General features: G+C 43.9%; 1 protein-coding gene across 1 annotated transcript in view; it reads left to right on the top strand.

The window, feature by feature from the left end:
• The window catches only part of RFX4 (regulatory factor X4), a 97,067-nt gene that overhangs the window by 32,776 nt on the left and 49,997 nt on the right, over positions 1–14,294 (top strand). Inside the window, exons 5-7 of the mRNA XM_007948235.2 lie at positions 2,729–2,829; positions 4,896–4,954; positions 9,067–9,211. Coding sequence (XP_007946426.1) covers positions 2,729–2,829; positions 4,896–4,954; positions 9,067–9,211 — 305 coding nt within the window. The remainder of the gene's footprint in view (positions 1–2,728; positions 2,830–4,895; positions 4,955–9,066; positions 9,212–14,294) is intronic.

Here is a 14,294-nt window from a genome sequence, read left to right as displayed (position 1 = left end):
AACCAACAAAGAAAGTTTCCCTCCATATATAAACCTTTCCTTGACCCTCCACAACAACAAACTAATACTATGTTTGTCCTTCTGTGATTGACTTATTTCACTCAGCATGTTCTCCTAGTTCATCCATGTTATGCAGTGTTTTGCAGATTCTACATTATTGAATACAGGCATTTTAATACTGTTTATTCTGTTAGTTATACTTACAGTATAGTGTAGGTATGTATGTATGTACAAGCTTTCTCAGAAATGCATACTGAAGTTTTTAAGGGTGAAATGACATGACATCTTGGATTTGCTTAAAACACTTGGGTCAATAAAAGGGAGCATAGGGTAGATTAAGGAGTCCATGGGCTCCTTTATGTGCATGGTTTATGTGCTTGGCTGCTAACTAAAAGGTTAGAGATTCAAGTCCACCAGAGGTGGCTGAGAGGAAAGACCTGGCAATCTACTCCTGAAAAATCAGCCATTAAAAACCCCATGGAGAACAGTTCTACTCTGACACATGTGGTGTCACCATGAGTAAGAACTGACACTTGATGGCAATTGGTTTTGGTGATAAACTTGCAGAATGTTGCTAATTGTTAAAGGTGAGTGATGAGTGTATGGAGTTTTGTTATACTATTATGTCTATTTTGGGATGTGTCTGAAATATTTCATAAGAAACAATTAAAAGCAAAACTTCCTGAAAGATAGACATTGAAATAGGGAACACAAGAAAAAGACCAGGTCTGGGTGATGTGGGGGAATCATGAATTCCTTTTGGGTTGAATCTGACATGCCTTTGCTATTCGTAAGTGGAGGTGGTCGGTCTGGAACTCTTAAGTGTGCTAGAGATATAACAGTGAAGGTAAATGGTGACTGGTGCTGTGGGCACTGAGAAACTACCCAGGGAGGAATGAAGAATGATGAGAAGAGACGAGACTTGAAGGACTCAAGTATGTAATGACTAGGTCCCTGCTACTATCGAGTTGATTCCAACTAATAGCTACCCTGTAGGACAGAGTAGAACTGCCCCCAAAGAGTTTCCAAGGCTATAAATCTTTACAGAAGCAGATTGCCTCTTCTTCCTCCCATGGATTGGTTGATGGGTTCAAACTGCCAACTTTTTGGTTAGCAGCTGAATGCCTCAACTATTTCACCACTGGGGCTCATTAATGGCCTGGTAGAGGAGGGTAACTTTCAAACCTGAGTGAGGAGTAGTGACTCAAAGAATGAAAGGTCATAAATGCCTAGGAGGAAAGTGTTACCAAAAGGAGGATGTGGGTAACAGAATGGAATGTTGCCAAGAAGTCTGGCCAGATGAGAACCAAAAAGCTTCCATTGGGCTTGGTGTCATGGATTGAGACTGCCTGGATGAGACCTGTTTGGGCTGAAGAGTGAATGGGAGGTGAAGAAGTATGTCTATGAAGTGGAAGAGAAGGGGAGTGGTAGGTTGAGGAGACATGGAGGTGAGGAAAGAAGAGTTTTTGGATTGGTTTTGTTTTTTTAAGGTGAGACATTCTTTTTTTTTTTTTTTTTTTTTTTAGGATTTGGGTGAAGATTTACAGAGTAAATTCACTTTTCATACAGCAGTTCACATATACTTTGTCTCATGTCATTGACCAAAATTTACAATGCAGCAGTTCCCCTCCCACTTCCTCCCCATAGTTACCTCCTCCCAGTGTCCATCCCTTCATACTCTTCGAGAGGCCCATTGTCTGCCAACCCTGTATATGATCTTGGATACACTCTCCATTTAGACATACATAATTGTTTAGCTTGTTCACCCATCTATCCGTCCCTATACCCATGTTTGCTTTCATTAACAACTCAGTATTGTATTTACAAAGGGGTTCATATTTGTTGTTTGTACTGCCCATGTAACTCTCTCTGTCTTTCTCATCCTCAATGCTGCCATATTGGTCACTCACATTTGGTACATTGCCCTAAGGTGAGACATTCTTGAACACATTAAATGATGAGACAAATGATACAGCAGAGAGGAAAAAGTTGAACATATAGGAGAAAGGATAGTCAATACTGTAAGCTTCCTGAGAAGGTAGGAGACGTTGGGATGGAGGTTTGGCTTTGGACAAGAGGTAGGAATGTTCCTTTATTCTATTAGGAAGGAGGGGGAGATGATCAATGCAGAAAAAGGAATGTCGATGATGCTTTTCCTTTGAGGTTTTTTTTTCCTTGAGAAGTAGGAAGTGTTTGCAGAAGGTTGGAGAGAGTTGTAGAAAGGGGAAGAGTGAGTAACCAGAGAAACTTGGCAGGATTGCCCATTGGGGTGAGGTTGGGGACCATGGTCTGATGACAGAGAGTTGGTGGGAGACTCAACCAGAGCAGTATAGGCAGTGTGTGGGGGAAGACAGGAATGGCATGGGTGGTCAACATGGGCGAGGTCCCTGTGGTTGGCCTCTACCCCTTAGACAAAGTGCTTCAGAAACCCAGAAGATCTCATTTTCCTTGCAGAAGTTCTAGAGGCAGCCAAGCCTCTCAGTTGGCCTCTTCCACACAGTGCCTACTGCATCTCTCAGGTCGACGAGTGCTGGCACCAGAACACATTCTACTCAAGCTCTTCCCAGATGCACCTGCTCTCTGCAGGGCTTGGGCTGCCTGCACTAGGCCTCTGCTGCAGTGGGTGGTACCTACTGCCACTAGGGGAAATACAGCCCTCCAGGGGCCCACTGGGAGGACTGAGCAACACACCACACACACCCTTAAAATGTATCATTTCTCTTTCTAGCTTAACTCAGGTGATCCGGAAGTTTGCCAAGCAGTTGGACGAGTGGCTGAAAGTGGCTCTCCATGACCTCCCAGAAAATCTGCGGAACATCAAGTTTGAGTGTAAGTATTGAAGTGGGCTTGGTAGCAGAGAAGGGGAAATAGCATGTTTGTGCTAAACATTTTACACAGCTTGTTAATAAGATAAAAGAAGAATATCCACCATTTACTGTTTGCCAACACCAGGTATTATGCTAAGCACTTCACACACATTAACTCATTTAATCCTCACAAAATGTTTATTATGAGTGGCACACTTCTCCTTTCACAGTAAAGGAAGCAGACTTGAGAGGCAGTGAGTAGCAGGACCAGGATGTGTTCACACATCTGTCTGTCTGTCTCATACCTAAGTTTGTGCTTATCACCACCCTACTCCTTATTTCATCCTTATACCACCATGGAGGAAAACGTATCCCTTAATCTGTCGAAGCAGCTCCAAGAGGCAAAGAAACTTTCCCAAAGTCACACAGCCCCACAGTAAGTAGGAGCCAGGAGTCAAACTTAGGTCGATCTAATGCCAAAGCTCTGAGACTTCCATGAAGCTCCTGCCCACAAAATGGCGGTAGTGGGAGACAGAAAATGGCTTAAGGGCTTCAGGTACTTACTTCCCTGCCTAATTAGAAAGCCGAATTAATATTTTTCATAAGGGGGCTGGGACTGTGGTTCTTAACTGAGCATCATCACTCATTACCACCATTCGTTTTGCCTGGGAAAACGGGTTCTGTTTTTCTGTCAGGATGGATGGGCCTGTACTTCTGGTAAGATTTGTGTGGGAAGATTCATTTGTTGCTATTAAACAAAGACAAAATGATTTTAAGCAAAACAACATTTTGAGATATATGTTTCTCAAAGCTCCATTTGAATACAGCTCGCTATTCTTGTCCAAAGTAAGAGCCAGCAAGGAAAATGAAGGAGATCAAATTACCTTCTCTCCACAGGCCTAGGGGGCCCTCTCAGATGTGCTTTGAGGCTGCCTGCAGGGCCCATCACCTATTGATAAAGCCTGCTTTATTTCACGGCTCTCAGTTCTTTTCTTTTCAGGAGCACTAAATTCCACATCACAAAGTTAAAGGAAAAGTAATTAAGGAGAAGGATTAACGATTGATCGGCCTGGAAAATTAGAAGTTGATCTGCCCGCCCCCACCCCATTCCTCCACCCCATGCCCTGTTTTTCAAACCAAGCTGGCCCAGAGTCCAAATGAGAATAATCCGGGGGAAACTTCGGACTATATTTGTTGACCAGTTCCAAAATTAATGAGAAGAACGCCCTGCACCCATTTTAATTACGCTGACAAAACAAACCTGTTGAAAGTGGGCAATGAGGAAGTGTGTTGGACCTTCCACCTGTGGGTGCCTGGAGGCAGCTGTTCTTCCCAGGGAGTTTAGGAATTCAATTGGAGAATGTGCGAGGGGGTGGGACAAACACAACCCCCAAAGACTGGAAGAATGGAGACTTTGGGCAGGCACTGGCCTGTTTGCTTCAAAACCCACAGGCCAATCACCCCACTTCACATTCTCAGGCTCGCTCAGCGTATGCCAGTGGAAGACAACAGGTTTTCCTAATTGCAGTGAGCTTCAAAACACCTAAATAGAATATGGAGTGCATTTGGCAAAATGGCAGATTATGAGCGTAGTCACATTAAAGTGCAGCCTAATGTTTCATCTAGAAGCATCCCCTAGCACCCCGCTCCAGTGAGGCTCAACCACACTTTCCCATTAGAAACACTACTTTTTAAAGGGGCTTCTTCAAAGCTCCCCCTTGATTCCTGCAATTATTTATGGGGAGAAGTGATTGAGCTTGCAATTAGTGAAATGAAAGACAAGTAAATAATTGCTTTTACTCACGGTTGATTGACGCCACAATTTCTCACACCTGCCAGTGTGGCGTGTGCATGACTTTGAAATACGCACCCTAAATATCACTCTCAGGAAACAGTTGTCAAAGTCCAAATGGAAGAACAAGGAACCAAATGCAGGGTTTGGTCAATGGGTGCATAAAATGGGTTGGACAGTGAAAAAATTTAGGCAAATAAGGAAACTACCCTTTGGAAATTGGCCCCTGGAAAAAAAATCCAGAGTACGACCATAAAGCGTGCAAATATCTCAAACTCACTCTTTTCTTCTTGCAGTGTCGAGAAGGTTCTCCCAAATTCTGAGACGGCAAACATCATTAAATCATCTTTGCCAGGTAGCTGTCTTACGTTATGAATTTTAAGCACTGCTGAGTCATTGCATTAAGGTCAAATCCACAAAAGTAACACTTTATATGACTTGCTGGTGTGTGGTTCAACAGTAAGCTCTCACTATTTTGTTGAATTTCCATAGATATGGAATAAAAATAGTTTTAACTAAAATACAGAATTTTCTTGGACATCAAATGCCCCTTAACCTTTCAGATATGTTCTAGGGTCTGTGACTTTATGTTTCTCTTAACTTACATCAGGGTTTGTCAACCTCAGCACTACTGGCATTTTGGGACAGAGAATTCTTTGTTATGAGGCCTGTTCTGTGCATTACAGATGTTTAGTATCATCCGTGGCCTCTCCCCACTAGATGCCAGTAGTACCACTTCCCTCCCACCTCATGAGTTGAGACAAAAATATCCAGCCAACCAATCAGCTGCCTTCAAGTTGATTCCGACCTGTGTGTCAGAGTAGAACTGTGCTCCATAGGGTTTTCAATGGCTGTTTTTCCAGAAGTAAATTTTGCTGGACCTTTCTTCAGAGGTGCATCTGGATGAACTGGAACCTCTGACGTTTTGGTTAGCAGCCACCTGGCTTCACCTGCTTGGTCTACCCAGCGAACTCCCAGAATGTAATCAAGCACTGCCAAATGTAGCCTGAGGACAAAGCCACCTGTGGGTGTGAACTACTGAAGTAAATGAGTCAAATAGATAAAGAGGGTGATTTGCTGCTTCATCCAAGAGTTCAAGACCATATAAAAAATATTGCCCAAATTTGTTCATTTTTTTCCGGATTTGAGTTATTTTTGGCACACATGTATATACTTACTATTAAAAAAATTTTTGAACCTTACAAAAGTATATAAAGTAAAAAGTGAAAGCTTCCACTCCATGCTTCTACCTCTCCTCCATGGATAGACCTTTGATATTCATTGAACTTGATGGTAGAGAACTTTTTACTTTTATTTAATTTTGTACCTTAATGAGAGGAAATGAAGTCTTACTAGGCAGCCCATCATCATTACATTAAAGTATCAATTACCTTTAAAGCAGAGATTGCAAACTGGTGGCCACAGGCTAACTCTAGCCCTCAGATGCATGGAGGTGGTTTTTGATTGGCATATTTCCAAAACTTTTCTTTCACCTGGTCACTAACATTTACACTGGGAGATGACAGTTAGAAATTCAAATGGGTGACTGCTTTGGAGGAGTCCCAGTGCTGCTCCATTCCCCAGGACAGCAATCAGCTGTACAAGGGCACTGTTCTCAGCACCAGCCCTTGGCCACCTCATCATATATGTCACTTGACTGACATCAGTGTTTGAGTTTCATGTGTTTGAGTTTATAAGCTCTCCCTTCAAGTGCTGTTGGTTCTGGGTTGGTGCTGATTACCCAAAGTCAAGGTAGGAGGGAGGAATGCTTGAAGGAAGGTTCTAGGCCAGGACCAGGAAGAGTAACCATCTATCCCTGTACACCTCACTGTTCCTCCTGGCCCCCGACATTAATGTTGCAAGGAGTGGAGACCAGGGAAACTTTTCCATATCCCTGAGTCTGGTGCACTGCTCTCAGGTAGGGGCAGGGCCTGACAGATTATAGGGATCCAGAAGAAACCAAGTATTTACAAAACAAAGGAATTGCTGTATTCCTAGGGGCCCTTGCCAGCTTGGCCTTCTGTTTCTTTCCTCAGTTTGGGAGAGCCATCTTGGTCATGTCAGAGACCTAGACATGGTTTTGGTGCCTCCCTCTGGGGCTCAGCTATTTAAGAAGGTGGTATAGTGATTAAGGCATTTGGCTGCTAGCCAAAAGGTCAGTGGTTTTAATTTACCAGCTGCTCTGCAAGAGAAAGATGAAGCAGTCTGCTTCTGTAAAGACTTACAGCCTTGGAAACCCAGTGGGGGTCACTGTAAGTCAGAATCAACTCAATGGCAGAGAGTTTTTATGGGAGTTCTGGTGGCGTAGTGCCTAAGGCATTTGACTGCTAACCTGAAGCTGGTTCAAACCCACCAGCCACTCCTCGGAAGGAAGACTAGGCAATCTACTTCTGTAGAGATACCGCCTCAGATGAGTGGGACCCAACTCAATAGCAGTGAGTTTGGTTCTTTTTTGCTTATCACCTCAGAAACCCAAGGAGGGGTCACTACGAGTCAGAAATGACTTGACAGCAGTGAGTTTTTTGTTGTTGTTCCTTAAATGTGTGCATAGGTGAAAGCATCCATGTTCATGCTGACACCCGCTGTGCATATGTGTGCACCCACACACATGTACTTTCTCTCCATTTTCCACACTAAGACAGCATGTGATTCAATTAGCACATACCACCTTCTCATCCTCCCAAATACATTCCCACTGTGGGCTGGAGTTAGCTCTGGGAGTAAAATACCATGGAACTTCTCAACAAAACACCTCAGCTGTCCTGACCACACAGAGCAAGTCCCACTAACCAACATTCTAATGAAAACTCACCCCCAAATACTCACACCAAGATCAAAGACCCTTTAGATACATTAAGCGAGGAGGTTGGCATTTGTATTTTAGCCATTCAGGCCATAAAAATTTCTGAGCAGTGACTGTGTGCCCGACACTATGCTCATTGGTACCCAATCTCAACAGGAAAAAAGTTAGCCAAACAAAACAACTTAAACGTTATGAGTGTTATGATGGGAACAGAGTGGAAATGGAGAACAGGTTCTTTTTTTGATAAAATGGTCAGAGAAGACCTCTCCAAGGATGTAACACATTCAAACTGAAGCTTACATGACAGTGTCGACATCATGGGGTGGGGCAGGCAAAAAGTGTTGCGGGCAGTTTCACACAGGGACAGCATGAGAAAGGCCTTGAGGGGCCAATGCGATCAGTGCAAAGAGAACCATCTGAGCTATGATGGACAAGGTCAACTTGGTTAAGCTCTCACTCGGTGCACTGCGCTTTTCAAACATTATGTCGAGGAAAGCTCAATAGCACGCTCCCTTAAGAGACAGATAGTGCTGCAATCCTATTTAAAGATGAGGCAACTGAAGTTAGAAAAGACTTATATGCTGGCCCCAAATTAATCAATTGGTCAGCAGCAAGGCCAGGATTTGACCGTGGTATGTGTAAATCAAGAGATACCATGTTGTCACAGTGGTTAAAATGCTTGGCTGCTAACCAAAAAGTTGGTGGTTCAAACCCACCAGCAGCTCCAAAGGAGAAAGATGAGGCAGTCTGCTTTCGTAAGGAGCAAAGCCTTTATTCTACTCTGTCCTACAGGGTCGCTATCAGTCAGAACCAACTTGATAGCAATGGGTTTTACATTTGAATCTGGAACCCCTCATTTTCACACTTTGTTACTTTTATCATTGTTAGAGACTGGCCCACTTCATCTTTCTAGGCCTCTGTGGACTTCAGAGAATGCTTTAAAGGGTTCTAAGATGTGTTAAGTGAAGATTTACTCATGCTAGGATAGTCTGGGCATAACAAGGGGCCGTCAACAGTTACCATTGTCTCGAAATTCACAAGCCTCAGGAGGCTTACCGCATCCACTTGTATCTGAAATCTGTATTTTATTGAAGATGTTTTCAAAAGCAGGAAATGATCCTAGAAATGTTTTTCTTTATGTGTTCCAACATATAAATTTAAATTCTATTAATGAGGGTTTACTGCTACAGTTAAAATGTGTGTGTGTGTGTGTTATAAATCTATCATAGGTCAGGGTAGCAGAAACATTCCTAAATCTAGGCCTGTTGATCCTTAGGCATTAAAGACACACAGGTTATTAAGCGCAGAACTCCCTGCCCATAAGCTTACATCAGAAAGCTGACTGAATCTCTGGGCTCCATCCCATTGTTTCACCAGGTCAAGACCAAAGGTCTTGAACAGCTAGGCCTGATGTGGCCTAGGCCACCTTGGCAGTTTCTTGTTGAGAAAGAAATGTGAGGAGAGACCCCCAGTATAAAACAGTATACGTGTCTCCTGAGTTATGGAGTGAGCTGTTGATTTACTAAAATTGTGTTTTCCCTGAGTTTTAAAGTAGTTTACAAACTACCAAAACCAGATCCATTGAAGAGGCATAAAATTAAATAAAGTGAAAGAGGTTGAACCTAACAAGCCATAGCTAATAAGTTGATTGGATTGGATTTTAGGCATCTCGAACGGTGATCCACAGTGCAGATATCACGTTCCAAATGCTCGAAGACTGGAGGAACGTGGACCTTAACAGCATCACCAAGCAGACCCTTTATACCATGGAAGACTCTCGAGATGAACACCGGAAACTCATCATCCAGTGTAAGATGTTCCGATAAGCATTGCGTCTTCCTGTTTTTGTTTCTTTAAAAAAAAAAAAAAAAAACCTTGGTAAATATTTCAGTGGCATTCCCACCCTGTCCTTCTCCCTGGAATTCCCTCCTTATTGTATCTATTAAATGGGTCAGCCCAGTGGATGGGTTAATTCATTTAAGAGGACATGTGTCAACACTGCTGGAGAAAAAGGGTTCTGGTTGAATGGGACAGTACACAATGTCACTCAAAAGACCCTGCATGTGACCCTGAATGCTGGGCATAGTTCCAAACCAAACCGAACTCACTGCTGTTGGGTCGGATCCGACTCAAAGCGACCCCTCCTTGGGTTTCCAAGGCAGTATAACTATGGAAGTAGATTGCCCAACCTTCCTTCCAAGTAGTGGCTGGTGGGTTTGAACTGCCAGCCTTCTGATTAGCAGTCAAATGCCTTAGGCACTATGCCACCAGAACTCCTGGGCATAGTTCCATGAAGGTGCTATTTTTTTAAAGATGAGAACTTTTTTTTTTTTTTTTTAAACATTTCAGTAAAAATATTTTCCAAGGGGTCATACTGAGAGTTTTTTTTTTTTTTTTAATTGTGATTTGGGTGGAAGTTTACAGAGCAGGCAAATTCATTTTCCATATAGCAGTTCATAGACATTTTGTCTCATGACATTACTGCAATTTCCCACAGTGTAACCGCTCTCTTCCCACTTCCTCCTTGTCGTTACCTCTACCCTGTGTCCTTCCCTCCCAGGCACTCCTGCCCCCTGAGCTGTCTCCCTATGCATACACAGCCTTTCCGTTCTCCCATGACTGATCACTCCAGATAGTGTATCTACCTGATGAAATGTTCACCCCATACACCTGTCTATTATTTGGCTTGAAGCCATGGGAGTGAGCTCAATTCCAGACCTGCAGGGGCCATAGTCTCTGGGGTCTCACCAGACTCTATCAGACCAGCAAACCTAGTCTTTTTGTGTATGTGTGATTTTGAGTTTTGTTCCACAATGAAACAAATGAGAACAAATCTTATTCCCTCTCTCAGGATATGGCGGTCTGGAGTCAGTGGAGACACTGCATGGTTTCAGTGGTGGGTCTCATGAGTTACCCCACTATTGCCAAATGAATCTTTCAATCTCATTAAATAAGATGCCTGATAAGGGGGTGGATGGTGATTTACTTCTGAGGACACATGTTCACGTCCCGTGGACAGACTGCTAACACCCAGCGGCAGGTATACTGCTCCAGATGTCATCCTGATGTGGTCATATTGCTTATTCTTAGCAGTAAAGGAGCACAAGGGGGCATCCTTGTCAGCACATCTCTGCTATTCCTCAAACATCCACCCAGCATCTGGCCAGGGCATCTCCCAGTCCAGGGACCCTGGATCTGTACCTGTAGGCCATGACCTTCCTTTAGTCAGCCTTCCTTTCCCTGGCCTCTGGAAGAATGAACATGAGAGGCAGCAGGATGAACCAGCACCCCTCCTACCAGCTCTCAGACAAGGCTGGTGCTGACAGCACCCCAGGAATGTGCCAACTGCTGCACCCTCACCTTCTGAATACAATGAGTCTCAGATTGTGAGAGTGGGAACAGCACATTCAGGGACCTGTGATGGCCGTCCCACCCTATTATTCTGAAAGCCCCAGTCCCCTCAGATTTCCAGTATATGTCTTCTGCACTGTTGTTTTGAAGAGAAAACTTTCAGTCACTCTGAGCATGTGATGCTTATAAGAAAATAATGTTCATCAAGATGTTCCTAGGATCACTTGTGGTACAGTGGTTAAAGCTCTTACTGCTAACCAAAAGGTTGGTGATTCAAACTCACCAGCCACTTTGAGGGAGAAAGATGTGGCAGTCTGCTTCCATAAAGATTGCAGCCTTGGAAATCCGATGGGGCAGTTCTACTTTGCTGTGAGTTAGAATTGACTTGACAGCAACAAGTTTGGTTTTAAGACGTTCTTATTTGAGACTTCATATACTATACTCTTTTCAGAAGCAAATGGACATACATGCAGAAATTATTGAACTGGTGTATATTCTGTTGTTCATATTCTCAACAATGACAAAATACGATGATATATATATATATATTCTGTAAACTTTCACCCAAACTATAATAAAAAGAACAAAAAATGTTTTTGAAAAGGACAGATGAAGTCTGTTTGACCCTGTGGACCTTCCCTAAGGCCTCACCTCAGGCTCTTACTTCTTCCTCTGGGGGAGCCCCCAGCCCACTTTCCCTGACTTCCAGGGCTCTCTGCCATCACTCTACTCCTTAGGTTATTCCCTAGGGCTGATCCCAAGTGGCAGCCAGTCTCCTAGTCTCCTTCTTGCTGTCTCTACAGTCACTTCCCTTCTTCAGAGTTTTAGTGCTCCTCACTAAAATAATCGTTCAGTATCTAGACTGACCATTGATAAGGTTTTCAGTGGCCAAGTTGTTCAGAAGTGGATGTCCCCATCCTTCTTCCTAGTCTGTCTTGCTCTGGAAGCTCTGCTGAAGCCTGTCCACCATGGGTGACTCGGCTGGTATTTGAAATATCTGTGGCATAGCTTCCAGCCTCACAGCAACACACCAGCCCCCACAGTGCAGCAAACTGACAGACAAGTCATAGAAAACAAAAGTCCTCCCAATGGGACTAATAGGCAACATCACGAAAAAGATGGACATTGTCCTATTACTTGGATGGAAGGATTTCATATTACTTGGATCCACAACCAACGTCCATGGAAGCAGCAGTCAAGAAATCAGATGACATATTGCACTGGGCAAATCTGCTGCAAAAACGAAGATGTCATTTTGAAAACTAAGGTGTGTCTGACCCAAACCATAGAATTTTCAATAGCCTCACATGCATGTGAAAGCTGGACAATGAAAAAAGGAAGACTAAAGAAGAATTGATGCATTTGAGTTGCGGCATTGGTGAAGAATACTGAAAAGACCGGGGACTTCTGGAAGAATAAACAAATCAGTCTTGGAAGACATGAAGACAGAATGCTCCTGGGAAGTGAACCAGCCAGATTTTGTCTCGTGTACTACGGTTATGTTATCAGAAGGTACCATTCCCTGGGTCAAAGAAAGAAGTGGGGGGAAGAGACCCTTAATGAGATAGATGGATACAGTGGCTGAAACAATGGCCTCAAGCATACCAAGAATTGTGAGGATGGCGCAGGACCTTGGCAGTGTTTTGTTCTGTTGGACATGGAGTTGCTTTGAGTCAGAACCTCCTTGACAGCACCTAACAACAACAACAACGACATCTAGACCGTCTATTCTATGCTGGATCCTGTGCCAAACCTGCCTCTATACGATCCCATTTGATCTCCACATCAACCATGTGAGGAAGATATTCTTATCACCTCTATTAGACAATTAGAAAACTCAGCTTCAGGTCCTGCAGCCACTAAGCAGCAGGGCTGGACCTCAGACTCACTCTACAGAGAAAATAACAAATTGTGGGTGAATTTCAGAGGTTCCAGGATTGTTCTGGGTTCTCACAATCGTGCTTCCTATTCTGTTTTCCCTGTTCCCTGCTAGAAGGTGAATGGACAGCCAGACACCGAGTCCTCTGGCAGCACTAGCTGTACCTCTTGTCGCTGGTGCTCCCTGGCCTTCACACTGGCCTGTTGCAGCTTGGGGATTCAGTAATGTTGTGGAGGGCCAAAGAGATGCATGGAAACCCAGAATGACCCGACTTCCTCCCGCTAATCACTCTGAGCAGCATTACACTCAGCCCTTCTCCCCTCTATGTAGACCAGACTCATAGGGGGAAATATAGTCACCATTGCTTGCCTTAGAGACCAGGCTCCAAGCCCCTGCTGGAGCACCTTAGAGGAAAAAGAACCACTGGGGGCTTCCCTTTTCAAGTTTCTGTTAGCACAGGACAGAACAGTACTAGCTAAGCCCGGTCGATATTCTTTTCCCAGGGGAAGGAAGTGATGTGGTTCCTTCCAATCTAGCTGGTACTTATTAAATCCCTGTTCTGGGTCAGACACTGTGTTAGATGCTGGACAAAGAGCAGTGAATATAATGGACACTGCCCTTCTCACTGGTGGAGCTCTGATGGCATAGTGGGTAAGGCATTTGGCTGCTAACCGGAAGGTCAGTGGTTCAAACCCACCAACAGCTGCTTTATGGGAGGAAGATGAGGCAATCTACTCCTGTAAAGATTTACAGCCTTGGAAACCCAATGGGGGTTGCTATGAGTCAGAACTGATTTAATGGCAATGAGTTTGGTTTTAGTTTTGGCCCTTCCCACATGGAGCTAGTGGCAAACCAGAAGCTGAACAAGCAATTCACACATGGGTCACATCTTCCCAAAGAGGATGATGCCATGAGATACAGTGCTGGGAAGAGGGGGATTATAAAGGAAACAAGGCTGAAGTTGGAGGTCTGGTGGCCAAATGTCATCCCAACACCACCCAACCAGACAGCTGGGGGTGTCCTTGATCAGAGTGAGCTGGACCAAATGTCACTTTGTCAGGACCTGTGTGCTACACTCTCCTTTCTTTAAAGCAGTAGATGAGTCTGTTAACTCTTGCATCAGATTACCATCACATCAGAGATACACATCCTGGCTGGCAATGCTTGGCTTACCTTTAATTAAACAGTACACTTGGGGACTTGAGCATACTGATTAGAAGAGAGAGGAGAGTTAAGTAGTGCTATGGTGAGATCATGGGTTTGGGATGTCCAACAGACCTTGATTCAAGCCTGGGCTGTAGGACACTGTGATCTCAGTTTCCCTATATATGAAATGGGGATAATGTGCAAGGCCAAATTAAATGAGACAGATACCACATTCCTGGTGCACAGAGTACAGCTAGTACAGGGCAGTGATACAGAGGCAAGCACTTGGGTCAGGCTGTGTTTGAATCTTCCCTCTGCAATTCTTTAGCTGTGAAACCTTTGGAAAGTTACCAGTCTGAGTGCTATGCTTCTAAAATGGGGGACAAGAACAATGCCTACCCTATTTATAATAGCCAAAATATGGAAACAACCTAGGTGTCCATCAACTGAGGAATGGATAACCAAACTATGGTACATACACACAATGGAATACTATGCAACCCTAAAGAAGAACCT

Source organism: Orycteropus afer, unplaced genomic scaffold, assembly GCF_000298275.1.
Source record: "Orycteropus afer afer isolate SDZICR_OR568_19922 unplaced genomic scaffold, OryAfe1.0 scaffold00209, whole genome shotgun sequence".
NCBI classification, from domain to species: Eukaryota; Metazoa; Chordata; class Mammalia; order Tubulidentata; family Orycteropodidae; genus Orycteropus; species Orycteropus afer.
Note: the sequence above shows the minus strand (reverse complement) of the source record. Positions and strands in the feature narration are given on the sequence as shown.